The following is a 27,797-nucleotide window of genomic DNA, read 5'->3' on the forward strand; positions in this document are numbered from 1 at the left end:
TGTTTGTTGCAGTTGCAAGTCCAATCTGTATATATACATGATCTTTTATAAATTTGAAATGCTATTAACAAGGATTCTTCTAAATTATTTGCTTCCAGACTCAATAGAAAATTGAAGCATTTAAAAGATGTAATTAAAAACGTTTCTTGACTACTTCAATATCTTTTATAATGGTTGCAACAAACCATGGAGTCAATTCTGTATTCAAGAGTTCAAAAATTCAACCTCGTTGTCTCCTATAATAATGTGGTCTCCAATCTGTACAAACAAAACAAAGGGAAAAGTTTGTTATTGTCACCTTGATGATTGAAAGTAGGATCAATGAAGGTCTCCCTGATCCATCCCCAAGCCTCCGCCAGCGTTCTTTGTACTGTATTCACCTGCGATAACAACCTAAATCAAGTATCCAATAAATGAATAAACTATCTCAAAAGAAATATTGTGGTTCCCCATGTCTCTGCACTAAAAAATATGATAAAGTAACATGTTTCTATTGCCATACTCCAATCACAGACAGATCGTTTGGAATATGTTTTGATCAAATAAACACCGAGTCACCCCTTGATTAAAATCCTTGATTCGCAAATAAATTTCACAAGCATTAAGGTGTTATTATGAATAAGATGCTAAAAATTCAAGAACTTGATAACCTCACGCGTGTGAGAAGCAGGAAAAGCAACGGTCAGGGACTCAGCAAAAGAAGGCGAATCACAGCACAAGGAGACTGAAACAGCAAATCCAAACTCTTCTAACCAAGTCTTCGTTTAAACCTAAAACACAATTATTCTTGGACTTAGCACTAAAATTCTTCTGTTCAAAACAATGAACAATCTTTTTTCTACATTCCTGGGTCCTACAGGCTACAGTTCCCCGGTTTCTAAGAACCAAGAACTCTTGAGGTTGGTTTTTTGTGAATTTCACAAAATGGAGAGAAAACAGACGGGCTAGGCCTTTTGAAAATCAACTACTTAATAAAATTAAAATATCAAAATATAAGAGTGGTGGCATCTTTGTATGCTACTATGCTAGTTTCTTGAGTGGGATCCACGTGAATCTTTCAGCATTGCGGTGGCTAAGCCTGTTGCGTGTACTAACAGAGTATTTTCATGGATAAAGTTCACAGAATCAAGAAATGCATAATTAGTGGCCAAAAAGAATTTCAGAAATTGATGAAGCCCTTTAACCTTCAATTTTTTTTAAAAAAAATAGAGTAGCAAGTTAAAGTTTGAATTTTTATCCGTGAATGAATTTCTGAATAGAATTCCTAATACCGAAAAAAAATGAAACGATTATATTAAAAAGATAAATAAAGTTTATACAAATATACTGGACATCTTCAGAAAAAACAAGACAATAAAACAGTACTAACAACGTTATAATCAAAAGCTAACATAATATTCTAACCAAATATCAAATATAGTACATAGCCATAATGTCACATCAAGGTGGTAATTTAAGGTGGCAACGGGTTGGAGAATCTTTAAAATCACAGCGTAACTCCACAATTTCATTAAACTGAGATTAAGAACAGAGGCTAGTCTACATCCCCTGCTCAAATGCTCATGTTAGGACTGTAGGAACAAGTCGAAAACAATCTATTCACACGTGAACAACATAAAAAGGAACGTTTGATGGGGGTAGTGAATGAATCTCTGGTAAACAGACCTAATCCAGATTTCACCATGATCCAACACATACACACGAGACATATCCCAAGACTCTATACAATAATATAACTACAGGAGACATGCTCTGGAATCCAAAGTGATTCGAGTATAAAAAAAAGATATGAAATCAAATCGTTGTAATTCATTGCAAGAATTACAATGTAACATAAGTACCTTGATTTTTAGAGTAGTATCTGCAATATTTGGATATTCGTCTTCAAAAAAAGCTCTTTTTCTCATATTCTACACATGATACACATGTTATCAATGCTGTAACTCTCATTTTTCCTAGCTTGGATCCACCACTATATACTCCTCTGAGCACTGCTGTAACCGAGCTCATGTTCTTCTGTATACTCAATCATTCACGTACATAGTTCCAAATATTTACTCACATGTTACATTGAAAAAACAAATGATTCGTCCGCCGTTTTACAAAGCACATAAGTCTTGTCAATAAAATAATATAGAGTGAGCAATTATGAAACTGCATAACGTGGAGGGATTGATTATTCATTTTTTGTTTTCTTCTTTTTTTTTTTGTTTTTTGTTTTATACTCGTTTGTCATTTATTATACACACATATTACCACGAACCAAGTGCACAAAAATAATAAAGTATATTGTGTTTGGGTGTCTTTTGAAAAAACATTTTGCTACATGGTTCGTATTAGAGTATTATATTGGTGAATATAGTAGATATTGAGTTGTGGTTTCCCAAGTGAATCGTTTTTTGGGTTGTCAATTCATACAATAAATTTTTCGATAAACTGATTAATTTAGGCACACGTTTCATGTCTCATAATCATGTTTACTTTTTCATATTATTTATTTATTTATTAATTAGTTTATCTTAATCAATCAAATCATTAATTATTTATCTTACATCGATCAAATCATTGAATTTAATTTACAATATTATCTTTAACAAATAATATTATTAATTTTTATTAATTATTAAAATGACAAAATGATTATTTTATCTCAAATTTAATCAATCAAATCAAACAAATTATTATTTATCAATCAAATCAAATACTATATTAACTATCATTATTTATTTATTATTTCAGACTATTTATCTATTTGTCATTATCATATGTTTATCTTTCATATGTCAAATTGAAATATAATATAATATAATAATAGAATACCACATCTAATTTACTTATAAAACTAAAACCTTAATGTCACCCAGCTAGCTTGCGAGAAAATAATTTATTTTGTGGCTAATCAAGATTTGCATTGGCAACCGTGAAAGCATACCGCAAGAACTCTACCGGAGGGATATCCGATTCAAGTGCAATCATCAGTTTGATTGCCGTTCGTGTAAAGATCGATCTTTTGGTACACACCATGTTCCCAACTGTTCGTGAGATTCGAGCTGAAGTGCTGAACCAAACTTTCCTTTGTTCCTCGAGGTGTATTTCAAGTCCGAAAGGATCGGAAGCATAGCCCAAAACAGTAGATTGGCACCGTAACATGGTTGTACCAAAAAAATATCTACTTAGTAGTGTCAAAAGCCTGCTGGAACTACCAGCAGCAAGCGTTGAGACTAAGACGTTATACATTTAATCTTAGCACAGGTCAAACATGAAAAAAGAAATCACAAGGAAAGGAGCTTAGGAGTGTTTTTATGAATGATTAATACATCCATCAGTGAATGGTTTGACATAATAAAAAGTTGAAAACCATGAGAGCACTAGTTAATTAGGAGAATAGCCATAATGTAGCAAGTATGAGATTGGATGATTCATGACTGAAAGGTGGAAGCAACTGTGACACAAAATTTAATGGATATACTTAAAAATTTGATGGTATGGAGTCGTAGTTAATACACCAATCAAATATGATCGATGTATTTCGGTATAACCAAGATATGTGCATGTTCAAGTTGATGTCTAAGGAGAGAAGTTCCTCGCTTTGCCACAAACTTGAGAGAGAATAAACATGTTTCTTACCCTCGAACAAAGGTTCAGTTTCATGTTACACACATGCGTGTACCTTTGTTCTGTAGCAGCACCTGGCATATACCAACACAACCGCTTAACACTGGCATAAGCACAAATGTTAAAGCATTAAAAAAAATAGCTACTATCTTCATAGATGAAAACACCCAGATTATGAAGTACATGATCTTGCAAAACATAAAAAACAGAAAATAGAATGGAAAAGAAAAACATCTTATAAGGACCTGGGCTATGGTCGAAAGCTCAAGGTGGAGGCAGGCAGCCTAAATATGTGTGCCAAATAGACATCAAAATTTGGAAGGATACATTCTCATGCAAATGATAAATATTACAGGGCACATGCAGTGGTTCTCCAAGATGAAGCACGGACCTAAATCCCCAAGTCTACTCCTCTTCAGCATCCTTATGCTTCTTTTTCTTCTTCTCCTTCTTCTTCGCACTTTTACTTGCTTCATCATCATTTTCAGGAAAACCAGAGTCACCATTTTCAGCGTCCTTGTCCTTCTTTTTCTTCCTTTTCTCAGATTTCTCTTCATCTGATTCACCAGGTTCATCCTTCTTGTTCTTATCCTTCTTTGATTTCTCAACATCAACAGTTACATCTTCAACTGCCCCTTCTTTCTTCTTTTTCTTCTTCTTCTCCTTCCTCTCTGCTTCCACCTTTAAATTTTCAACCTTAGCCACCTCCAATCCAGCTTTTTCCATCACCTGCTGAGCCTCTTCTGCTTCTACCTTGGCTTTCTTAAGAACCTCAGATACCACACTATCATCAACCTCTTCTAGCTTGCGCTTCCGCCCATCCTCTTTGTCATCTTCTTTATCCTTATGTTTCTTCTTCTTCTTCTTCTCTTCAACTTCCACAGCAGCACTCTCCACATTCAAGGCATTTGAAGGCTGTGGCTCTTCAGCTGCCGCAAGACTGGCAACCACAGAATCTCCTCCACTAGGCAAAACAACATTCCTCATCCACTCTGCCGGTGTCTTCTCATTTGGCTTCCCATGCTTATCTAACTTCCCCTCAGCAACAAGCTTCTTTTTCATCGATGCCCTAGGACCCAATCCCCATTTCCTTGGATATGTATCCCTATCCATCACCACCCTCTTAATCTTAGCAACCGTCCCATGATCACAGGTAGCCATGACTGCTGTCGTCATCTCTGCAATCCCTAGTGCAATTGCCTCACCCTTTGTCGTCATCAACACCACCTCCTCGCCAACCTCAATATCATTCTCAAACCTCAACAATCCTGGAATCATTAACTTTGCTCCATAACAAATGGCATTGACTGCTGAATCTTTCACCACAAGCCTCTTATAGCTAGTCAGAACCACCTCCAACGGCATAATGACCCTCCTCAAATAACTTTCATCCCTATAGTTATCATAAACCCATTGCCCATCCATCACATCATGCATCGTTACCATATTATCCTTCTCTCCGAGAATCCCAGATCGCACCCTCCTCAACTCCTGCATATGCGCTCCCACACCTAACAAAAGGCCTAAATGCACACACATTGTCCTCACGTATGTCCCCGCCTCACACGAAATCCAGAAAACAACCAAATGCCTATCGGCATCATACTCAAGCAACTTACTTTCATAAATAGTTCTAATTCTAAGTTGCCTTTTAACGGCAGAAATCAAAGGGGGTCTCTGAAAAACCGCACCTGTGAGAGTCTCCAGCGCTCGAGCCACTTTAGAAACCTCAGGCACCTTCGAATGCAACCTGGCAATACAGACATACTCCTTCCCAGCACCCTGCTGTGATTTCACCAACCGCGTCGCCCTGTCAATGCAAACAATCAAATTACCTGTAACTTTCGGGTCTAGGGTGCCCGAATGCCCAGTTTTCTCGACCCGCAAAATGCGCTTAATCCATGCCACCACTTCATGAGAAGATGGGTTGGCGGGTTTGTCCAGATTAAGAATACCATACTTAATGTACTCAGTTAAGGGACGTTTCAAAGGGGAGTAACCGGATGGAAGAGGGGTATAGTGTCCGGTTCTTATATTCAACTTATCGTAGTTTTTTAGCAGAATCGGCCATTGAGAGGTGTCTATGGTGGGAGTGTAGCTCTGAGGCTTTATCAGGAAATCAACGGCGTCGGTTCCTTCATCTTCTTTGGACTTGCTTTTCTTTTTCTTGGTCTTTTCAGAGTGAGCAAGCTGAACGTCAGCCATGGCTCTTGTGAATTGAGGGAAATGGAAGACTGTTTTTAGGAGGAGGCTTGCAGAGACGCACACTAGGGTTCTGGGTTTTTATCATAATAATATATGGTTGTGTTTATTGTAATGGGCCGAAGACTTTGCACTTTAGGCCCATAAAAGAAAATGAAGGCCCAACAATCTTGGAATTTCCAGAAATTCTATTATTATTATTATTATTATTTAGATTTGAGGTAAAATTTTTAATGTGTGAAAGTTTTGGTCTCAACCGCAAACGTATATATTTTGGAGTAATAATTAATCATTTGATTGTAAGACCATAATATTGTATTTGGACTAGTATATAATTTAAAATTTGAGATATATTATTTCATAAAATAAAAATGAGATGTATTGTTATTTGATGCTACATTTAGTAAAACGACAAAAAGTTTATCCTAAAATTGACACTAGATATAAAGATAACATTTATTTTTGTTTAATAAATTGTAAGATGATGCAGTTATTAAGATGGTGAATAGGGAATAATACTTGTTTGTATTATGAAATAGTCAAAACGAAAAATTTAAACTTTTTCGCTATTATAAATATTTGAATTACATTATTATTAGAATCGGTGAAATATTTAGAAGTGATTATTAGAATCGGTGAAATGTCTAGAAGTGAGTTGAATAAACATTCCAACCTTTTTTCTTTCTTCTGCTTCTAGTATATGGCAAAAACTTGTGTGAGACGGTCTCACGATCATATTTTGTGATACGGGTTTCTTATTTTGATTATCCATAAAAAAGTGTTACTTTTTATGCTAAAAATGTTACTTTTATTGTGAATATTGTTAGGATTGACTCGTTTCACAGATAAAGATTCGTGAAACCGTCTCACAATACACCTTTTCATGTACAAAAGTGTTACTAAAAATTATAAGATTCATCAATTCTTGGTATCAAATATACATAAAAAGTAACTTGTTTTACTGCTTTTGTTTCATTTTTTAGTCTTTTATCATGATAATTTCTCTTACGAATATAACTCCACTTATTTTTCACCCAAACTTTGAAATATATACGACGACTAAAAAATATATAATACATCAATTTTTTTGGGGTCAAATACCTGAAAAAAATTAAAACTCAGTGATTTTGAACTATACAACAACTATTTTTTGGTAAATTAAAATATTAAAATGTAGAATTATATATACCGTTGTTTAATGTTTTAAAAAAAGTACAACAATTGTGTCAATCATGTACAACTTACATCTGAAGAATAAAAATAATTAAGCACAATGACTTGATTAGTAATACCATCATGAATAACAAGGCAATATCGTCTCTATACACAATGGAACTAACTATTTTTAATAGAATATAAATATATATGGTGTAGTTGAACTTTACAGTACACTAAAGAATGATGGTCAAAAGAAGTCACATTACATGGCACCATCAAGCTTCCAATTTTTGCATCAAGTCAAAACAACCAGTCCCCATCTTCACAGGTAAGCCCAGACAAACTCTAGAAGACGGCGTCTCCAAGTCATCTGTTAGCCCGTGAGATGCTGCTTCAACAATAAACTTAGATGCCGTCTCAAATGACATCTTAAGAAACGGCGACAAAGACTCGGAAATGCTTCCGTGTCTGCTCATCGGCCGGTATCCACCAGTGTGCGTCATGTAGTCCGCTATCAAGCTTAAATGCCTATAATCAATCTTTACTCCATAAATATCGAAAACTTGCTTCACCTCTCTTATAATGGTGGCTCTGGCAGCTTCTACTCCATATGTCTGCAACATGGCATGGATATTGTTGGAATATAGACGGCTCGTATCAAGGTCTTCATTCATTTCCCAGAAAGATTTGAAATCAACTCCGAATGCCTTTACTGCCCAATAGGCGGCAGCATCCTCTGCATCAGTTTGTGGGTTTTCAGGATCACCCTTTTGTTTTTTATTATCATCCCAAATGACCGTTTTTTCATCTGCATCGTATCGTACCATTTTACACTGACTGATCTTGCCAGCTCTCTTGATGTATACCTTCTTCGCCGTTTTTTGGGCAAGCTGAAAAATGAATAGATAAATAAACAAACTCACCATGACTAATTACTGAACGGAAGGTATAGTAATCCAAGAATTAATTAGACTTTAAAGATGAGGGACTAAGAAGTACCTGAGCAAGAAGTAAATGAGGTTCCTTGGTAAATTTGAAGTGCACTTCAAAAGAGAAGCCTTCGGCAGCAGCGTATCTTGCCCTACGCATCTTATCAGATAATTTTCCTGTCTTCACTAGTTTTGACATTTTACGACTTTTGCTATTTGATTTAGCTACTGACGCAACTTCATCCTCATTTAGCACATTAGACTCCTCATTGTCATTTGCCGAGTCTTCAGTTTCTTTTTCTTTCCTGGTTTCTTCATCCTCAAGATGGTCATCCTCGGTAATTCTTTTTTCCTGTTCCGCCAGTAACTCATGTTCTCCAGGTTCAACATCAGATCCATCCTCGTAATCCATCTCATCCGTAGCTTGTTGCTTTCTCTTTTGTGCATCTGAACCAAGGTCATCTCCGGCATCCTGTTCTCCATCATCATCATCATCATCATCATCCTTTTCTTGCGTTCCAACACCAGAATCGCCATCGATTTCGTTCAACTCATCTGTTCTAGAACTGGACTTGAAATTTTTAATTCCTAAGATTCGTGATAGAAAAACGACTTGATTCTCTATTGCATCATCCAATTCCTTTATGAACACAGAGTTGAGAGTTTCGTGCGTGTCTTCTAAAGAAACAAACTCGGAATCTTTTAATTTAATTATCAGCTTATAGATTCTAGCTTGTTTACGGTGATCGACTGATAGTTGAACTTCCATACTCTCCAACAGATCTGCTACAGTGACCTTCTTCACATTGGAAACAAGAGACACGACATCAGACCTGCAAATGCCAAAAAAAAAAAAATCATAACTGATTCCCTTTAACAAGTAAATGAGACATGTCTGGGATAATTTCCACAGATGTTTACACACACAACAATGCCGTTAAAAGATCGAGGAAATGTTATCAGAGTCTATAAGTCACCTTGCTCGATGAAGTTAAAGACACTCTTTTCATATGTGAGTGTGCGTGCACATATTACTATGGATCCTAATTGCATAGTAATTGTCTAACAGTGCTATCATATCAGTATATAAAACGACTTTTAAATCTAAATTAGTGTATGGAGATCGAACATAATATAATAATAGAATATATTTTGGAGTTATTGAAAAAGCTGAATGAAAAAATAATAATTATATTAGAAGAATAAAAAACAAGTGAGATTATATTTGGGGGAAAATGAAATGAGATGACAATATATGGTTTTGTTCGGAAAGTAGTGTTGCAAATGAAGCCACACAAAGGTCTTCAACTCCCGTTTATAATTTATCTAATTAACGCAAAGATGAAACCCATAACTCACTTCAATCTCCATTGCAAGAATGGGCACGTCAAAATAGGAGTCCTGATTTCTTCTGATGCTGTCATCAAAATCTCCTGGAGACGTGGTATACCAAGCGTAACATTCATTTCACCACGGCCAGCAAGATGAAATGTGTTGAGCCTGAAAACAATACGAGAATCAGACAAGAAATTACTGGCACCCTTACCACAGATCGTTGAATGAAAGCAGATAACTATTTTCAATGGTGAAAGAATAACACAATCTAGAACTCAGAACCTTCGCCATAATAGAGCACAAAATTCTCACTTTTACAACCACTTGGATTTAAAAAAATGGATAAAATAAAACAGGCAATTGAAGTTGCTACATGTATTTGAACACCATAGAATCAACGAATGTCAATCCGAGTGCTAATACAGTAATTCAACCTTTGAAGCAAACTCGTCAAGAAAAGGGTATGAAACACTGATGGTCTTAATACCCTTTCCAATTAAGGCCCATTCGGTGGGAAAATATCACCAAAAAGCACTGAGCAAAAATTGCTTGATACTCGGATGAGAAAAGGTTAAATGTTTAGGCAATAGTGAGTTTGTACCGTAGCCATTTTGTCCATTTTTCCCAAACAGTTATCACTTGTGCGTTTAAGGCAAAAGTACACAACATACTAAATAAATTTTCTGCTACAAAAAAATTTCATGAGATGTAAACCGAATTATCGAGATAACCGAGAAACAAATAGGTATAATCTAAAAAAGAAAGAGTGACATTCAGTGAGAAAGCAAATAATAGATGATAGAAACTATCTTACGTCATCTGGGTTGATGGTTCCCCTACAGACTGAGCAGCAATGACACCAACAGGTTCTCCTGCTTGTGCTAGGCTTGATAGATACTTTTGCTTCACCAAATCTATGAACTTGTCTGGCTTCTTTACAGTTGTCATTAGTTTATCTGATAGATGCTTGTTACTTGTTGCCTTTTGTCTTTTATGAAGTTTATTGATCACATTCATCTTCCCTATTTCTGATTTCTTTTTTGCCATTTCAATATAGCGATTGGCTTCTTCTTCAAGGCCCTCAGGCAACTTTTCAATGTAAGCATTGAACTCACGCTCAATTTGAAACTTCTGGAAAATCGGCCCTTGATTCTAAATTAGAAATCAAGGTATATAGATTACTCTTCCTTGGACAAGTATTCAAGAAAAGCCGAAGGAAATTAGAAACTAGCCCATTCGAGGAAGAAATAAAAGGAGAATGTAAGATCTTACATCTTCTAGTGCAGCAAAATTTCTTAGAAAGCTTGTCTGGTGCACATCAACTCCATCTTCTCCATAATAGAATTGAATGATGGAACCATCAGCGTCACGGACAGTATAATCATAACAGACTTTCAGGCTCTCAAGATTTTTTATCAGGCACCGCTGTAAATATCCACTGCGAGATGTTTTTACTGCAGTATCAACTAACCTGTAAAAAAGTTCACAGTTGAGAAGCTGTAAAAGGAGGAAAACAGAGGCAAAGTAACTCTAAATTCAGGAGTCCAATTGAAAAATACTGTCAATATTACCAACATATTATGGTGTATTCAATAACGGCGTCATCATCAATAAAACCACATATCATATCCTTATGATATAAAAGAATAACAATGTAATGACTAATTTTTAAATAAGATTAGCCAATTAGCACGTCCGGCTACACAGGTTATGTATTAGGAAGACGGGAAAATGTAGTTATACAGAAACCCTACAAGTAGAAAATAACCACCCACCATCACCCAACCAAAAAAAAAAGAAAAAAAGAAATCAAGATGACAAAAATTATGAAAATGCACGCATAAACAAAAGTACAAAAGACGAAACATAATCTGAAATGATTTTCTTATTATTCTTATACTCCAAGTTCAACTTTGCAATCACACAGAAAAATGAGAGTTAAAATGAAAACTACTCGAAATACCAAACAAAACAAGTGAACCAAGAGACAAAGAAAAAATGTCAAAGCATCGGTTTACCCTTCACGACCAGCCATGCAATGGAAATAATATTCTTGAGGTCGAAGACCAGTAAGAAAACGATCAGTGATGAAGCCCCCTGCTCTAGAAGTGAAGTCCCAGGGTGGAAATGATGGCAAAGTCTTCCCAGACATCATGCGGGGAACCCTTTTACCTTCCAACTCCTGTTGCCCTAGATAGGCAGATATTTGTTGGAAATTCACCTATCCAAGTTAGTAGAAATCACAATTTCAAATTTAAATTAAACAAAAATAAAAATGAAAACTCGTAAAAGGTAAGCAAATCAGAAAACACATCCCAAAAGTTTACTCAAAAGAATAAATAATGAATAAGAATGAAATATGTTATTAAGGCCATTACTAAATTATTAACAGGTCAGCACTCAGCAGTTTAACCATTTAGCGTATAAATTAGGCTACTGCCCGAATTTTTATCGGTTAATTTAACTAATAGAGGAAAACAGTATAGACGTTTATTACTCTTGTAAGTGAGAGATTATGAAATAACTGCAAGAAACTGCCAAATATCTACACACACCAAACCATAGTGATATCTAGAAATCTTCAGAAGACAGGGCACAAATTGTTGAAGAAATATTCATTCGATCCTTAATTGCCATTGAGAACCGGTTTTTGAAATATGACGGAATTCAAATTTTTCGAACAGCTAAACTATTACATTAACAGTGCATTGTCATAAAACTTCTCCCATCCACTGATGTTACCCTCCAAACTTTACCCGTGGATCCTTGTGATATATGCAAATTTCAAGTCCTGATTCCCAAGAGATTCTTTCATCTTGTATGAAAAGAGAGCTTTGGCTAAATCCTTTCTTATCTGAAATTCAGATATCGGCTAGAACATATTCAACAGTGCAGAGAACTCTACGTTGAAAGATGATTAAAGATGACTATGGGCACAGAGCGATAGAAAGTAATTGATTTTGGAGAGTTAACATAGAAATGTCCACTCCATTTGTGGTTGGTAAAAGTCAGTATGATGCTTAACTGAGGTTAATCTCCCTCAAGCTTAAAATGCACTAAAAGTAGCTTCCATTGCCATTCCGGGAAAAAATTGCACAGGTTTCATGATTTTTGAGCATGTTCTAGCTTACCGTACTGCCCTTTGCCCCGGTTGTCGTCATAACAGAAATACAGTTCCTCGGGAAAGGTTTTAACAATCCGGATGTAAGTAAATGTTTGAGTATCTGAGAACCTTCTCTAGTGAGCTTATTTGTCAATTTATTTTTCATTTTAACATCCAACGATGCTGTGGCAGATTCTCTGTCAGCACATATGGCTTTCTCAATTTCTAACTGCAGTTCTTCGGTGCCTAAAGAAAAAAGGGTGAAAAATTGTTAATGCAAAAAATGTCATAAAGCAAAAAGAATAGGAAGAGGGAAAAAGGGCAGTATAACAGGACCCCACTCTCAAAATGGGATCTGAAATCTAACATACGGATGAGTAACGCCCAAGTAACGCAGTACATTGAGTAATATCACACTTTATAAAAGCAATTGTATGACAGAGTAAGTTAGTGAACAAATAAACCAGACAAAGCTCCAGAAAGGAGAAGTTAACTTTAAGCCATCATCGCTCAGGTTTGGTCCTTTTTATTGATACGTCAGTTGAAATAGACATGGGAACAGAAGAACATATTAAACATAAAAGTTTATGATATAACACCTATTTGTCCAGGTTTGAACTTCACAAAATCACAGTGAACCTCTTCACCAACATCATCTCCTTCAAGTTTCTCCTTCCGTTGGACATCAAAGTGAGGCAATATGATAAGGTCATCTAGCCCACATGTGAATCCATGAATCTGAGCGACGTATAAAACATGAAAGGTGATAAATCAGGCATCAGTCCAGTCACTTTCACTAGAACATTTTAAAGGAAAATCAAAAGTGCAAGGCTTCACCTGCAAAAAGACTGTGAATAAGCGACTCAATGCAGAAAGCAAAATGCCAGCACTGTTAGATCCATAAAGCTCTTGCACTGTGTGAACCAGACCGAATTTTCCAAATTGAGCCTTGTCAATCACACCGTGCACAAGCTCATTCTTCCAAATTAGCAACTTGTGCTCAGCGTTTTGATCTTCATCTTCCTCTTCATTTTTGCAATTATTCTCAGTGAAATAATTCTTTGGTATTTTCCCCTGGTTTTTAATGGTACAAGGAGCACAGCCTCTGGTTACATGATTCAACAACGCTGAAATGACCTAAAAGGGAACACACAAAATTAATATTTTCTCAAAGATTGATGACCGTTTATAAAATTTAGACTTCAGTGAAATCTAGACATTTTGCTAATACTATCATTCATATCCCAGGAGAATAAAACCAGACGCAAAATTGGACCTGTTTTCCTGTCCAAAGAGGCTCTGGTTTCCATACTGTGGGCAAAACAGACTCCACCAGACCCTCGGAAGCTACTAAAGAAATTTTCAAGGCATGCTTGCCTGGAAGTATACCAGGCCCACCTGCAAACACCCCGGATCCATAAAGCAGCTGACTGAATTCGCTACGTGTAATAAATGTATCCTTCATTGTCAGAAGAACAGCACCAACGATATGATCCTGGATTATTAAAATCACAAGGAACAACAATAAAGACACGGGATGAAAAGTTGTGAACAAGTTCTGAGAAAGATAATATCAATATAATAGATAGCACTGATGTTGAAACCTGAATCAAGCCCCTCACAGTATCACCCCTAGTTGGAACAATGTACTGCTCATTAGCATTTACAATGTTGTAAGCTTCAGCACGAGAAATTTCATCTTGAGGAAAATGGACGTTAATCTCATCTCCATCAAAATCAGCATTGTAGGAGCTGCAGCCGACTTCAAATATTAGTGCTCATAAGTCAAAGCTCGACACACACAAAAAAATAAAAATAAAAATAAAAATGGCATACAACCAATAAAAGAAATTGACCCCAACCTGCAATTTGCATAATGCATGCGCAGCGTTTTCTCTCCTTTTAATACGCGAACAACGTGAGCCATAATACTTGGCTTGTGGAGAGTAGGCTGACATTGAAAATAAGCATCAAGGCTAGGTAGCACCTTAAAAAAACAACAATAAAGTAACAACATGCATCTTTAAACAGGATACTATTTTATCCCAATTCCAAAATATCACAAACAAGCACATGGCCTTCGATAGCAAGTTGTTGATATCATATTATGCATAACTAAAGAAGACTACTCAATGAAAATGACTAGGCTGTTGACCTGAAAACTTTAGTTACCAAAACACTTTACAAGAATTTCCATAGGAAGACCTCACAACATCGTAGAATAACAAATATTAGACATTTCAAAATTTTAAACAATAGTTTAATAAATTTTAACAATATAGTGATCTAATAAGAAGGATGCCTACGAGATTGAGAGGCAAATGTTATAAGACTATTGTTCGACCACCTATGCTTTATGGCTCGAAGTGTTGGCCACTACAGGACTACAAATGCATAAGATGGTGGTAACAGATATGCGTATGTTAAGATGGATGTGTGGCCAAACGCACAAGGATATAATTAAGAATGAAAGGATTATGAGCTATTTAAGTGTAACCCCATAGAAGATAAGATTAGGGAGATATCTAACATGGTTTAGTCATTTGAAGAGGAGACCAAACACGACCCCAATCCGACATATCTTAGATTGACAAGTGGATATAAGAAGTAGAAGTAAGGATAGACTATTGAAAACTTGGATAAAGGTGGTTAAGGAAGATATATTAGATCGTTTTAAGATATGACACGTGAGAAAAACGCTTAATTTGAATAACTAATATCCATGTACCCGATCCAGCAAAAAGTGGGAATGTGTTATAATGATGATGATGATAGTGGTCTAATAAAAACTATTTTACAAGGTTTATGCAGAAAGATGTATGGATACTAGCTTGTTTGGATCTCTTCGATTACCTGGCGATTCACAAGCACAATATCTCCATCCTGCAAATGGCGATACACGATCTTGCCCTCAAATTCAAGGTCATTGCTCTTCCCCGATTGCGTAATTGCCCCTCTTGAAGAAGGTAATTTCCTAGATATTGCCAATCGAGCTTTTCCATTGCCAGGGGGCAGCCTTGCAGTGGCTACACTATCAACATATACTGTAGCTCCAGGATGGATTTCTGGTCCATTAATGACAGAACCCCTCAATTTAGCAGAATTCCAAGGAGTAACCCTCTGAAATATATTAGGTAAAACTTGATCAATCTAATGGTAATTTATTAGTCAGATGGTGGAAAAAATACAGAACATTCACATAGCATCCTCCAAAAACGTAGCACTGTTTCGATCTCAAAGTTGTTTCGGTGTTGTTCCTGTTCCTGTGATCAACAGGAAATAAAACCAAACAAAGCCTAAGCTGTCTATCACCTCCAAAATCCATATTTCCTAGGGAAAAAGTGAAATTACACAGATAAGTAAAGGAGAAGTGAGAAAAGCAGGACAATTGCTATGTCAGATTACACTTGTTCTTACTCCTATCAGTTCATTCATATTCTTTATAATGAACAAGAAGTTACCTTCTTTTTATTACATTATATGATCCTCGAGGACCATTTTATCAGATCACCATCTATTGTAATACTTATTTTCCCATATAGGTTAGAAAATGAAGTTATAAATGTTTATAATGGCAAAGACGGTCATCAGCTGGAACACTTTGAAATACGCGTTATGTGTTGGGCTAAATGTTGCGTGTGTGAGAATGAGAATCGTCTCTAGATTCTCTGTGTTGGTGGATCGATGAGTAGGGCCACGATGAGAACATTGCGTTCTGAATGAGGGAATGGATGTTTGAATGAGTTTATAATGAGATAATGAACTCCCAATACAACTTGAGTTAGTCTTTTTCGTAAAGTGAGGACATATATAAAATAGTTGATAGAGGAGCTCGCTATACAGCCGCGTGAGATAATGAACACCTGAAGCGACTTGAGTTAGTCATTTTTGTAAAGTGAATACATATACAAAGTAGTTGACCGATGAGCTCACTATACAACTGCATCTGCGCGGCCTAATCCCGGGACGTGATTGATTGTAATACCTCTTGTCCCACATTGGTTAGAAAATGAAGTTTAAAATAGTTTATAAATGTTTTCAAAACCGGACCGACAAGTTCGACCGAGATCCAGTCAAGGTCTGGTCCGAAACATAAGCAAAAATTGTTTTAGAGGTCAAACTGGCCAAACTCGGCTAGATTGGTTAAAAACCAGTAAGCCAGTTCAATCGGTTTCGATTTTTTTTTTTTTTGAAAAATTAATTTTCTTATTTTAAAACCTTAAAATTAATATTTGGCTAAATATATACATGATTATTAGGGATTTGAGCGTCGTTAAAAATATTATTTTATAAGTAGTAGAGTTTATTTAATATTTTTTTATTAAAAAAATATAACTATAATTGATATTTTGAATATATGTATATAGTTATTTGAAACTTAGGTAAATATATTTTTTTGTCTATTTATATACATCTTTTTGGTTTTAAAATTTAAAATATATAATTAATTATATCATAATAATAATTTATAAAATATAACCGTATTCTGATTTGATCGGTTGAACCGTTTTTTTAAGGTAGATTGGTTCGATCACCGATGCGTTTATGAAAACACTGGTTTATAATACAATGAACTTGCATAATAACTTGACTTGACTATTTTCGTAAATCGAGAACGAATACAAGGTAGTAATCTTAGAAGCTCATTGTGTAATCGCGTTTGTGTAGGCCCGGGCCCGAGACGTGACATCTATACTATTTTCTAGTTCTCTGCATGGCATCATTTTTACACATGCAAGGAAGCATATGGAAAGGAGAGCGATGGAATTAGTATTCCCAAAGCTACTAGGAAACAAACAAAAGGAAAAAAAAGAATAAATTTGCGCGAGTTATATTTTTTAAGTTATACACCGACTGGAAAAGATATGCTTAATTCACGAAGAATTCATCCACATTGACATCTACAGGAGTAACGTAAAGCACAACTCTATTTATTTCATTGATTAAGTGATACCACAAAACTATGCAGAATAGAGAAAACTCGTACATACCTCAGGATAGGTTAGTCTCAAAGCAAAATATGGAGGAATTCCAATTTCATTTACTGCCAAATAAGGATCTGGAGATATAACAGACCGGCAAGCGAAATTGACCCTTTTCCCCATCATCTTCTGACGGAAAATACCATCTTTCTTCTCCAGCAGCTGGCAAATTCCAGAAGTGACATCTTTTTGACCTTGACCTACCATAGCATTAAAGAGGGAAACACTACTCAACACCTATTATTCTTCTGTAAAAAGATAGTAGCAACAGTCTCACGCGCTGATAATCCGACTAAGGAAAATGGTATAGAGGAAATTAATTATTAAATAAAACAAAATATAGTGTCCATGTGGCCAAATGTTGAAGTACAGTAAAATTAAAATAATGCAATTAAGGCTTGTACACAGGAGCTCATGGCAATGAATTGTTTTATTTGCTCCCACTGAGTGCATTGACAAATGGTATGGAGACGAAAAAATAGTGCTCTTAAAGCATAACAAGAATGTGAGTAAAATAATAGGGAATGTAACTATCATAAGTCTCAGAACAATGTCTAAATTGCACTCTGGACAGCATGCTAACAGCTTGGTGTGGAAACAGAGCGTTTCTTAGAGTAATGACTGCAATTCTGTTTCCACGCTCTTCAGCCTATCCAGGTCAGATAAATTTACGACATGATTGATAAACAGATGCAAAACAAAGATATACCGCTCAAATTAAACATCTCCAGTTTGCAGAAAAATGAAAAGATACAAGCTGCAGAAACTAGACAAGTTAACTAGCTACCCATCTTTATCATACATCAAGAATTGCATGGAAACACGTGATACTTTTTCTACTTCAACACCTCGGTTAATTTAACAATCCCTGAGGCTCAAAATCATCATGTTTTATTAGTTCAAACTTTCTACCACCGTTTTCCGAACTCAATAAAATGGGAATGGCAGCAAAATGTATACGGAGGAATAAAGTAGAAACTACTACTCGATGCAATTTCTCAAAAAACCTGATTAAGGTTATTACCCACAGCAAATTTGATAGGAGAAACAAACAGGGTAGTTGTGAGAAATCTAAAATTCAGAAAATCCAAGCCCAAAAAAATCTGTATCTAGACTTACAGAAGATTTTCGCTATGTTTGGATTTGTTTTCACTGTTTTCTGAGAAATGTATAGAAGAAAGTAATATATACACTTTGTATTGCAAACATGATGTCATGTGACAATGTGTCATAATAGATATATTTTTTATAGGAAACGATAATATATTATATAATAAAAACAATAAATTCTATGTATAACTTTTGATTTTGTGTGTGGTTTTAAAAAAATTAAAACCACAATTTATTGAATTAGAATATAATACAAGAATTAAAAAAAAATCGGGTTGTTGTAAAAAGTTATTTCAAAATTATGATTGAGTTGGAATACTTAAAAGCAAGGAAAAGATGTTTTGATAGAGGATAATGAAAATGAGTGGAATATTTGGTTCACTTTCAAAAATAGAGAATAGACATCTAAAATGGAAACCAAACATACCGTTTACTCTAGTCTCTTTTCCTACCACTTACCCATATCAAAGGGTTCCCCAAAAGCAAGGGCAAAAATTAGAACTCGTAATTATTTCTCGATCATGTCAAAAAAGTATTTACAACACTTTAAATGAGAGTAATATTTTGTTCGTTCTCAAAAGTAGAGAATGGGCATCCGAAATTGAAACCAAACATATCCTTTACTTTTGTCTCTTTCGCTATCATTTAACAAACTCAAGGTTCATGCAAAGAAAAATTAGAACAAACATTTTATTCCCAACCATCTCAATACACTATCTATCAACGCTCTTAAGAGTACAAACTAAAATCCTAAAAGAATCAACACAAGAAATTTAAAATCGCACACTCTAAAACCACATTTTCCTTTTATGACAATGGATATTTCTTGCTGACTCTTAAGCAGAGTCATTTTTCATCTGAAGGATCTCATTATGTTAGTTTCTCAACCTTTAGGATTACAAGGTCAAAATTTCTCAAAATATGGAAGTAAATTTTCTTTAACAAAATACTAAACAATACATTGTCTAAAATAATGACTCAACTGGATGCCTACAGGTAAAATGAACACAGCTCAGTTGGAGAGTCTAGTCTGATCTAAGAAGTGATGACTGCTAGATTTGTTAAAAAATGCCAGTTTGACTACATTAACAGATAGCCTAATCCACGCATTCCACGAAGTGTAAAACAAACAATCAGAAAGCAGAAATAGGCTAGTTCAAAGAACACTTATAGCCTAATCCACGCATTCCACAAAGTGGAAAACAAACAATCGGCAAGCAGAAATAGGCCAGTTCAAATAACACTCGATGAAGATATTTTGGACACCTGAAAGAATTTAACATAAAAAATCTCTCTCTATCATCTGACTGGCTCTATAACATAATTGTTTTCTTGACAGCTTTTCCAAATCTTTCTTAATCAAATCTCATTTATCTCAGACTAGTTTCACAATGTGTTAATTTTCTAGTACAGGCTTTCTCAATAAAAATTGAGTCTGTAGAGGGGTACATTTACTCCCAATGATGTATTTGATTGCTATATTCTAAAAATTAAGCAGAATCACAAAAAATTCAGGAGCAAATATATTCAAAGAATTTAAGCATGAAGAACCATAAAAGCCGAGAACCACGGAAATAGACTTAAGCTGAGAACAACAGAAACAGACTCACTGCTTGCAGTTTTACTATCAAATAACACATTGATAGATCGCTGAAGCTCCATCCAGCGATTAATGATCTTTGAATGTTCAGCATTATTAACATGAGCATTTCCTAAAGCAATGTTTGACTGCAGTACCTTACCCAACAGAAGAGTATGAGGATGCTCCATTATCTGAAAATTAAAAAAAAAAAAGATAACTGATGGTAGAAAAGGGAATATACAGTAAAACATTTTTCAAGAATTCTGAAGAGAGATGAGAGGTAATTCAAAGAGTTCATTTGTCCTAGAAAAAGTCTATCTACACATCGAACAACCATTATGAGCATGAAAATTTAAGTGTCTATTTAAAGTTACAAAACATAACATTATATTTCTAATACTTACAGAATCACCACCTTTGGCCGGAGGTCGGAATTTTATGGGGGGTACAAGAATAGTCTCTAGGAAAAACATGTAGTGACCTTGTGTTTTCTCAGATTGTTCACGTTGCTGCTGAATATTACATATGAATGAGCAAAGAGGAGCTTCGTTATCCCACAAACGACGCAAAGTGTCTCTAACCTGTAAGCATTGAGAAATAAAGGCACGCAGTAAAGGAACATATCAAAAGACCAAATATTTAATAAATGAGAACTAGTACTAGAATTAATGATGAGGAAGGTACCTCTGATGGCAACAGAGGCCCTTTTAAATTACTAATTGGCACTTCTTCAGAACCCATACTCTTACTTCTTTTATGGTTCGCGAGACTTTTACTGAGCTTTTCACCACCATCAGATAAAGCTACAAATGAATTTGCCTCAGTGGTCTCAAGATCATCATCAAATCCTGAGCAGTCACTAGCATTAACCACCTCAGATGGATGCTTATTATCTTCTTCCCCATCGTGAGGCACATTCAATCTGCTACGTAGTATGTGATTGGACCGAATTTGGTTATCAGTGAGTCCAACCTATACAAAGAAGCTAATTAGACAATAGTGTGAAACAGAAATGAAGATTAATCAGACGTGTGCAAAAAAAGTGAACATCTTTAGCAATATTCAATTGCTTTTTTACAATTAGAACCGGGTTACATCACCACCACAAGGGAAGTACAATCAGTCATAGTTCTTATAGTTAAATGTATAATTATCTTAGATTCCTTCCAATAAGTTCAACTACAGATCTTTCACCATAATTCAAGTTCCACTATGTCGCGTACCCAGCAAAGTCATTCAAGCAGATTTTTTTTCCGAAATCAGGGTTCATAAAATTCAGCACGATGTTTAGTTTTATTTTTGAAGTTTTGGGAGAAAAATTTTGTGGGAATATTTTGGAAAATAAAATATATATTCAGTTTTGAGGGGAAAGCATTCCGAAAATGGTTGAATAAAATTATTTTAAAATAGTATCTTTTGAATTATAATATAACATAATGATGGTGTCTCCGAAAACAACAGAAGAAAATGTTAAAAGTAATGATTATGTAGTAGGTAGTAAAATATGATTTGGAGAAGAAAATAAAAATAAATAGTATTGCGTGTTATTTTGGGAGAAGAGATTATTCCCGGAAAATGAAAACAGAGTGGTATCTCTCATAGCTTGCAACTTTTATTGGTCCCAGGTTTATCCCTTTTCACAAGGTAATTGTTAAAAGTAAGGGTAAAATAATGGTTACAACTTGTAACTGCCCTTAACACAGGTAGTTCTAACTAAAACTGAGAGAAAAATAGTGGGTTGAACTGCTCCTGCCCTCTGTACGTGACTAGTCCAACCATAAGAAGAGCACCTACCAACATCCAGAGCACACACAAAAATGTTGCATGTTATAATGACTTTGGATCACCCAAGATTATCTATTGAGACTGAGAAAACTTCATGATGCAGGTTTCTTTGAGTAGATCTGGAAATTTCTCACTCATGACACTAGATGTCAAGATTTCCTCTTTATTAAAGGAAGCATACAATAATGAATATTTAGGTCAAGTGCTCTGCACTGCAACATGAGGTCGATGATAATTATCAGTGCAAAACTCTCTGAGCCACTGATTTCATCACATTTATTTAAAACCAACACAGCAAGAACAGTGGAGTTTGATAGATTTGGTTTAGGGCCGTAGGCTAAAAATAAATCATAACATGCATGTGTGACATAAGAAAAACAACAAAGTACCACTTTTAACAATCATAAACTTTTTTCTGTCATCGAATCAAACATACCAGATGCAACCATCCAAAAGTTGGTCTACTGATATTTGGATTACTGCATTGACAATTCTTGCACTTCTTATTCTTTTTCTTTAAAAACTCATTCAGGACAGAAATAGATTCAGTGAGCATAGAAGAATCCCAATGAGGCTTCTTATGATGGTCATAGTTATTTTGACTACCAGAGCGTTCTGATAAGTATGATGCACAACTCCCTTGACTATCTTCTGCTTCATCTGTACACAATGATAAGATCCAAGCATACTTCTCTTTGTCTCGTAACTTTCGTGTCAAACCAAACTTTTTTGCCCCAATGATATCACCCTCTGAAATCAGTTTCAATTGAGAAACACAATTCTTCACCTAGATGACAGAAATAACAGCTAATAAGCAACAATTGATAACTAACAGAACAAAATGCAACCTTTAAACTAAATTACCTCTTCTCTAGCTGACCGGAAATGAAAGCAGTAAAAACAGGTTTTATTAAGGATAATTTGCAGCAAGTTAAACAGCAAAGGATTATATGCCGGTGAAACAAGATCGATGTGACCACAATGACCAGCACAGTTATATTGCCTCTGACCACATGTTTTACACCTGCAAGGGACCAAAACTCGTCATATTGTATCCTCTTAGCACTACCAAGATTCTAAAATGAAAATTGTCATAAATACTTGCATACGTAGTTGATTGTATGACCTAATATAATTCCGTGCAGAACTTAAATTTTTTTAAAACTTAAGTATGAAAAGTTGCATTTATTTCATAAGGGCAATCAAATCCCGTTGAGTCCGACCCTGTTCATATCCTTACCAAGAATCTTCATGAAGAGGACCCAAGGCATAATCATACAGTCCACCGGGAATTGGCTTCTCGAGAGTGTCGAGCAGGTCTGGATTAGTAATCTTAACAACACTATGCTTCTTCACTTCTTCGTTTGTCATGAAACCAAATCTCACTGCCTCAACAGCTTCCGTCGTCCCCTAAATCGACCAAAAAAACCGGTAAATTCCAACATAGCGGCATTATACAAAGCTAAAACAACAAAAGAAACAACCGAAACGGATAGAGATAAAACCTCAGATGCTTGAGCCATATTTTAGAGCAGAAGCGGCGAGCAGAAGCGGCGGGCAGAAGCGGAGAGCGGCGAGTTATTGGAGGCTGTGGGTTTTAGACGACGTCTGCCTTTGGACCGAGGGTTTTTGTTGAATTATATTACGACGAATAACAGAATACAAAGGATAAATTTATCAATTAATCAATACTCTATTATTATTATTATTATTATTATTATATATACAGAGGGATTATTATTATTATTATTATTATTATTATTATTATTATTATTATTATTATATATAAAGAGGGATTCTAAAATTTATAATAATAATAACCTTGGTTAAAATTTTAAAATAATCTTATTAAAAAAAGAAATTATTTCAAAATGCTTCGACCAAGTTTAGAATTTTTATTATATTTAATTACAACTATGTCCTTCAATCTAAAATATATTAGTTACGATGATAACGAAAATATTACAAATTTTATTAAATTGACCAAATATTATAATATAATTATATTAAATCCTTCATACTAAAAATTTATGATTTTCTTAAAGAACTGTATACATTAATATAAAACTAAACTATTACATACTAAATAAATTAGTAGTACTCTAAATTATTTTAGAGCATCTAATTTGTGAGTTGTTATTCTAAAATCAAAGATGATGCATCGATGTACATGAGCATATTTTTCGTTGGCACTTCTATACTTGATATTACATATATTCTATCGATTAATTTAGTAACTCTTTTGGTATCTTTTAATGATGATTCAAGATGGTAGGACATCCGTTTCATGAGACAAGAAAAATTATTGTGAGACGGTCTTATGAGTCAATTTTATGAGATTGATTTTCTATTTTGGTCAAACATTAAAAAATATTACTCTTTATTGAAAATATGGACAGATTTGACTTATTTTACAAATAAAGATCCATGAAACCGTGTCACAAATTACATATTCTTCATAAAATTGATCCATAAAACAGTTTTTTAATTAATATATGAAACACATCTCACTGTTTCTCATAGGACTTTGACTGAGACCGTCTCACAGATCCTAATATTTGAAATGGATCAATCCTACCCATATTCACAATAAAATATAGTACTGTTAGCATAAAAAATAATATTTTTTTCATGAATGACACAAATAAGAGATCCGTCTCACAAATACGACTCGTAAAACCGTCTCACACAAATTTTTGCCATCGACTTTAGGATAAAATAAGGGAATCTTCATGTTTTTAAACTGTACAAGGTCATATTGTAAAACATTATCAGGCTAGAATAATTAATTCCCATGGCTTACTCACATATATATCACGATTTATTTTTCCCTATTGGAACCATTTTGATAAAGTTCTGTCTATAACAGTAAAATTGTTTTTTTTTTTCTTATTTAATAATTGCACATGCGAGGAATTAAAAAGTCGAGGATAAAAAATTTAAAATAGAATGTAAAATATATGCATAGCTGTCTCAAATATCGTGTTTCATCAGTTTATCAGCAAACTAATAACAAGACAATATAATGTCACCAGTTTAGCAACCATGTGAGTGAATCAAGAATTGAAATGAAAAAGACTAGTGTTGCTTTAGTAAGTAGAAAATCCCAGACTTGGTTCCCGTATATCTTTCAAAAAAAGTAGATCGTTCAAGTTATTCATTTTGTTTCTTTCTTTGCATCTTTACTAGGAGATTTACTCGTCTGATTCATAGAGAAGTTCGTCAACCCAATCTAAGTCAGGTTTCGGCCCGTAGCAAGTCTCGTAGCGGTCGTCTGAGTTGTCAGCAGCTGAAATATTAAAGACCAGATTGCTTGAGCTGGGACTCGGAGTCTGTTGTGGCTGTGTCGCTTGGAGAGCTGGCATTGACACCTGATAATTTGTTGGAGAGGCAGGCTCTGTCGTTACCCCAATCAGGGGCTGAGATAGGGAGTGATTGACGTTTCTTGGAGAAAAATCGGTTCTACTAGGAGATAGCGTGTTTTGTTTCTGTTTCCGGGATTCATAGAATGGATGATAATGCTTTCCTGGAAAACCATCCTCCATATTTGAAGAAAATGAGGTTTCTGGACGTGGAGAATCGGCGCTTAAATTTGGTCGGGACAGAATGGATTGCTCATTCGAACTCAAGCCTTCAAGGGTGTAGTCTGGAGCATTGTTTGAAATGGCAATCGTGGATGGAGACTCACTTAAACTTGGTTGTGGCGGAAGGGGTTGCTCATTAGAACTCAAGCCTTCGAGGGGCTTATCTGGATCATTGTTTGAAATTCCAGTGGTTGATGGAAACTCACTTAAACATGGATGGGAATGATTGATGTGTGTGGTTTTACTTGAAGATTGCATGCTTTGTTTTTGTTTCTGAGATTGATCAGTGGCTGCCGATTTGCATGGAGGCGTAAAGAGATCAGAATATCTACGAATTTTCTTCCCGGGAAAACCATCGTCCACATTTGAAAAAGTAGAGGTTTCTGGACTTGGAGAATTAGCAGCACTTAAACTTGGTTGGGATGGAAGATTTTGCTCATCTGAACTTTCGAGGGGGTTATTTGGAGCATTCTTTGACGTCTCAATGGTGGATGGAGACTTGGGCAGCGTTACAGGAGTCGACGGAAAATCTGGCACATGGCATGGTGCTGGTTTTCTCGAGTAAGCAGATGAAGAGCTAGAGGGCTTTCGGAGTTCTTCTCGTGTGTGAGCGTAAAAACAAATTGGTCTTGTACAAGGTCGTGGAACTAAGCAACGTTTAGTCCTATACAAATCTGGGTGAAGCCCTTTCTCAAATTCTCCATGAGCGTTTCGACATTGGTCTCCGTATTTACAACTCATGTTGCAGGTGAAATTGGAACATGGAGTGTGTTTGTATAAGTACTTCTTTGGGTCTCTCCTCCGAGCTCTTTCATCAGTGTGCGTATATGGGCACTGCCTCCAATTATGGAGGTTGCCGTCATAAGGGCACTTCAGAACTTTACAACAATACATTCTAAAATAATCTGTAGCATAGAAGCCCTCATTGACGTCCGGTAACAATGGATTGACAAAACGATTTGCACTATTTGGAAAAGGTGCCGACATTGAGCGAGAACTTGATGAGGATCCGACTCCTAGGAACTTCGAATGAGGTGACTTGGACGAAGTTACAATTGACACTGTAAGAACTTTCAACTTCTCAAACAAAGGTTTGGTTTTCAATACTCGTGAATTGATTATGGCTCGTTAGTCTCTTAAGGGAATGGGAAATGATCCGGCTCAGTCATTTCTAGGCTTTCATTTCAATATTCAACTGCGAGAAGAAAAGGTAGAAATCGTGATCTTAGAATCAGAAGCAGAGAGACATACTTGCATGGAATCGAAAATGCCACAACCATGTGAATTTGTACTGATAAGAAAAAAGAGAACAATGAAAAATATATAGACAATCGACCTCATTCACGCTAGCAATCTGAAGTGTCAAAATCAAGAAAATTCAGTTCTTCCCAAAATCCCAAAACATGCCAAGAAAAAAGAAGAACACGCGATATAAAACAACAAATTCCATACACCCAACTCATCACGAAGCATGCCCATGAACTCCAACATTAATGCCTATACAAGTATCGAAATCTTGCGCAGAAAATAGAAAGAAAGGAATCAAGAACGATCGAAACTCTGTAACCATCAGAATTCATGAACTAGCTAGTACGTACTCCATGTAGGAGACGTGCACAACATACAAATTTTCCCTGCATTCAATCAACAGGCAAGCAATTAAAACTTGGAAAAACGAACATTTCCTCACCAGTTAATGATCAAAAGAGAAGAATAGCGAGTCCCAGCAACAAGAAAAGCTTTTCTTGAACACGTACTGCACCAAAAAGTTTGTGAAAAAAAAGGGTTCGATTTATTTGGGAGTGTGTATTTATGGGGGAATCGCGCGGGGAAAATTGTGGTCGTTGTGATGTGATATAACAAGCAGGATAGAACTTCTTTTAAAAAAAAAAAATTGAAATGTACATTCATTAAAATTATAATTACCAGGAATTATAATTTGAAATTGAAATGTACATTCAAATATAATAATAATATAATATAGCTTGTATGCACATCAATAATATAATTATCACCAATAATAAAATCTGAATATAAATTACAAGTCAATGTAAATGGATAAATTAAAAACTTCAATATAACTTACAAGAGTCGAAAAAATAAAAGAAAATATTACCGAGTTGTAGCTTCACAATCACGAATCCAAAGTCGAAGAAAGACGAGGTTGGGAAAAGTGACGAAGGAGAAAGAAATCAAACGGTAGGATTTTTGAGGAATTTTTTTGTCATGTAAATGTTCAATTTGAGAGGTAATGGGAGAATGTAGGGGGTAAACGAATCAAGCTGCTTACGAGTTATTAGAAGTTTGGATTGGTAAAAATTCATTTGAGATCATTTGTTAATGTTATCGAGCTGAACTCTATTTTTATCAAGTCGATATGAAGCTTAAGATATTCTCGTGACCTCGCAAACA

General features: G+C 35.3%; 2 protein-coding genes across 3 annotated transcripts; both read right to left on the reverse strand.

The window, feature by feature from the left end:
- Positions 1-3,744: 3,744 nt before the first annotated feature.
- Positions 3,745-5,878, reverse strand: LOC142505072 (H/ACA ribonucleoprotein complex subunit 4-like). Its single transcript, XM_075617889.1, has one exon. It carries the CDS (start codon positions 5,818-5,820, stop codon positions 4,021-4,023), a length of 1,800 nt encoding a protein of 599 aa, XP_075474004.1. The 5' UTR covers positions 5,821-5,878; the 3' UTR covers positions 3,745-4,020.
- Positions 5,879-7,024: 1,146 nt separating this feature from the next.
- Positions 7,025-23,443, reverse strand: LOC142506227 (DNA-directed RNA polymerase I subunit 1). Of its 2 annotated transcripts, none has more exons than XM_075619413.1 (21): positions 23,307-23,443; positions 23,042-23,211; positions 22,666-22,825; positions 22,238-22,588; positions 20,701-20,988; positions 20,421-20,597; positions 20,045-20,207; positions 17,334-17,518; positions 15,196-15,462; positions 14,205-14,293; positions 13,947-14,094; positions 13,619-13,837; positions 13,180-13,479; positions 12,942-13,080; positions 12,371-12,588; positions 11,258-11,460; positions 10,512-10,710; positions 10,054-10,391; positions 9,264-9,404; positions 7,975-8,737; positions 7,025-7,865 (listed from the first exon to the last, which is right to left on the reverse strand). In XM_075619413.1, exons 1-21 carry the CDS (start codon positions 23,322-23,324, stop codon positions 7,251-7,253), a joined length of 5,151 nt encoding a protein of 1,716 aa, XP_075475528.1. In that variant the 5' UTR covers positions 23,325-23,443; the 3' UTR covers positions 7,025-7,250. The 2 variants fall into 2 exon arrangements, with proteins under 2 accessions (XP_075475528.1, XP_075475527.1); XM_075619412.1 differs by having other exon boundaries at positions 7,026-7,865; positions 17,334-17,524.
- Positions 23,444-27,797: the final 4,354 nt, after the last annotated feature.

Source organism: Primulina tabacum, chromosome 10, assembly GCF_025594145.1.
Source record: "Primulina tabacum isolate GXHZ01 chromosome 10, ASM2559414v2, whole genome shotgun sequence".
NCBI lineage: Eukaryota > Viridiplantae > Streptophyta > Magnoliopsida > Lamiales > Gesneriaceae > Primulina > Primulina tabacum.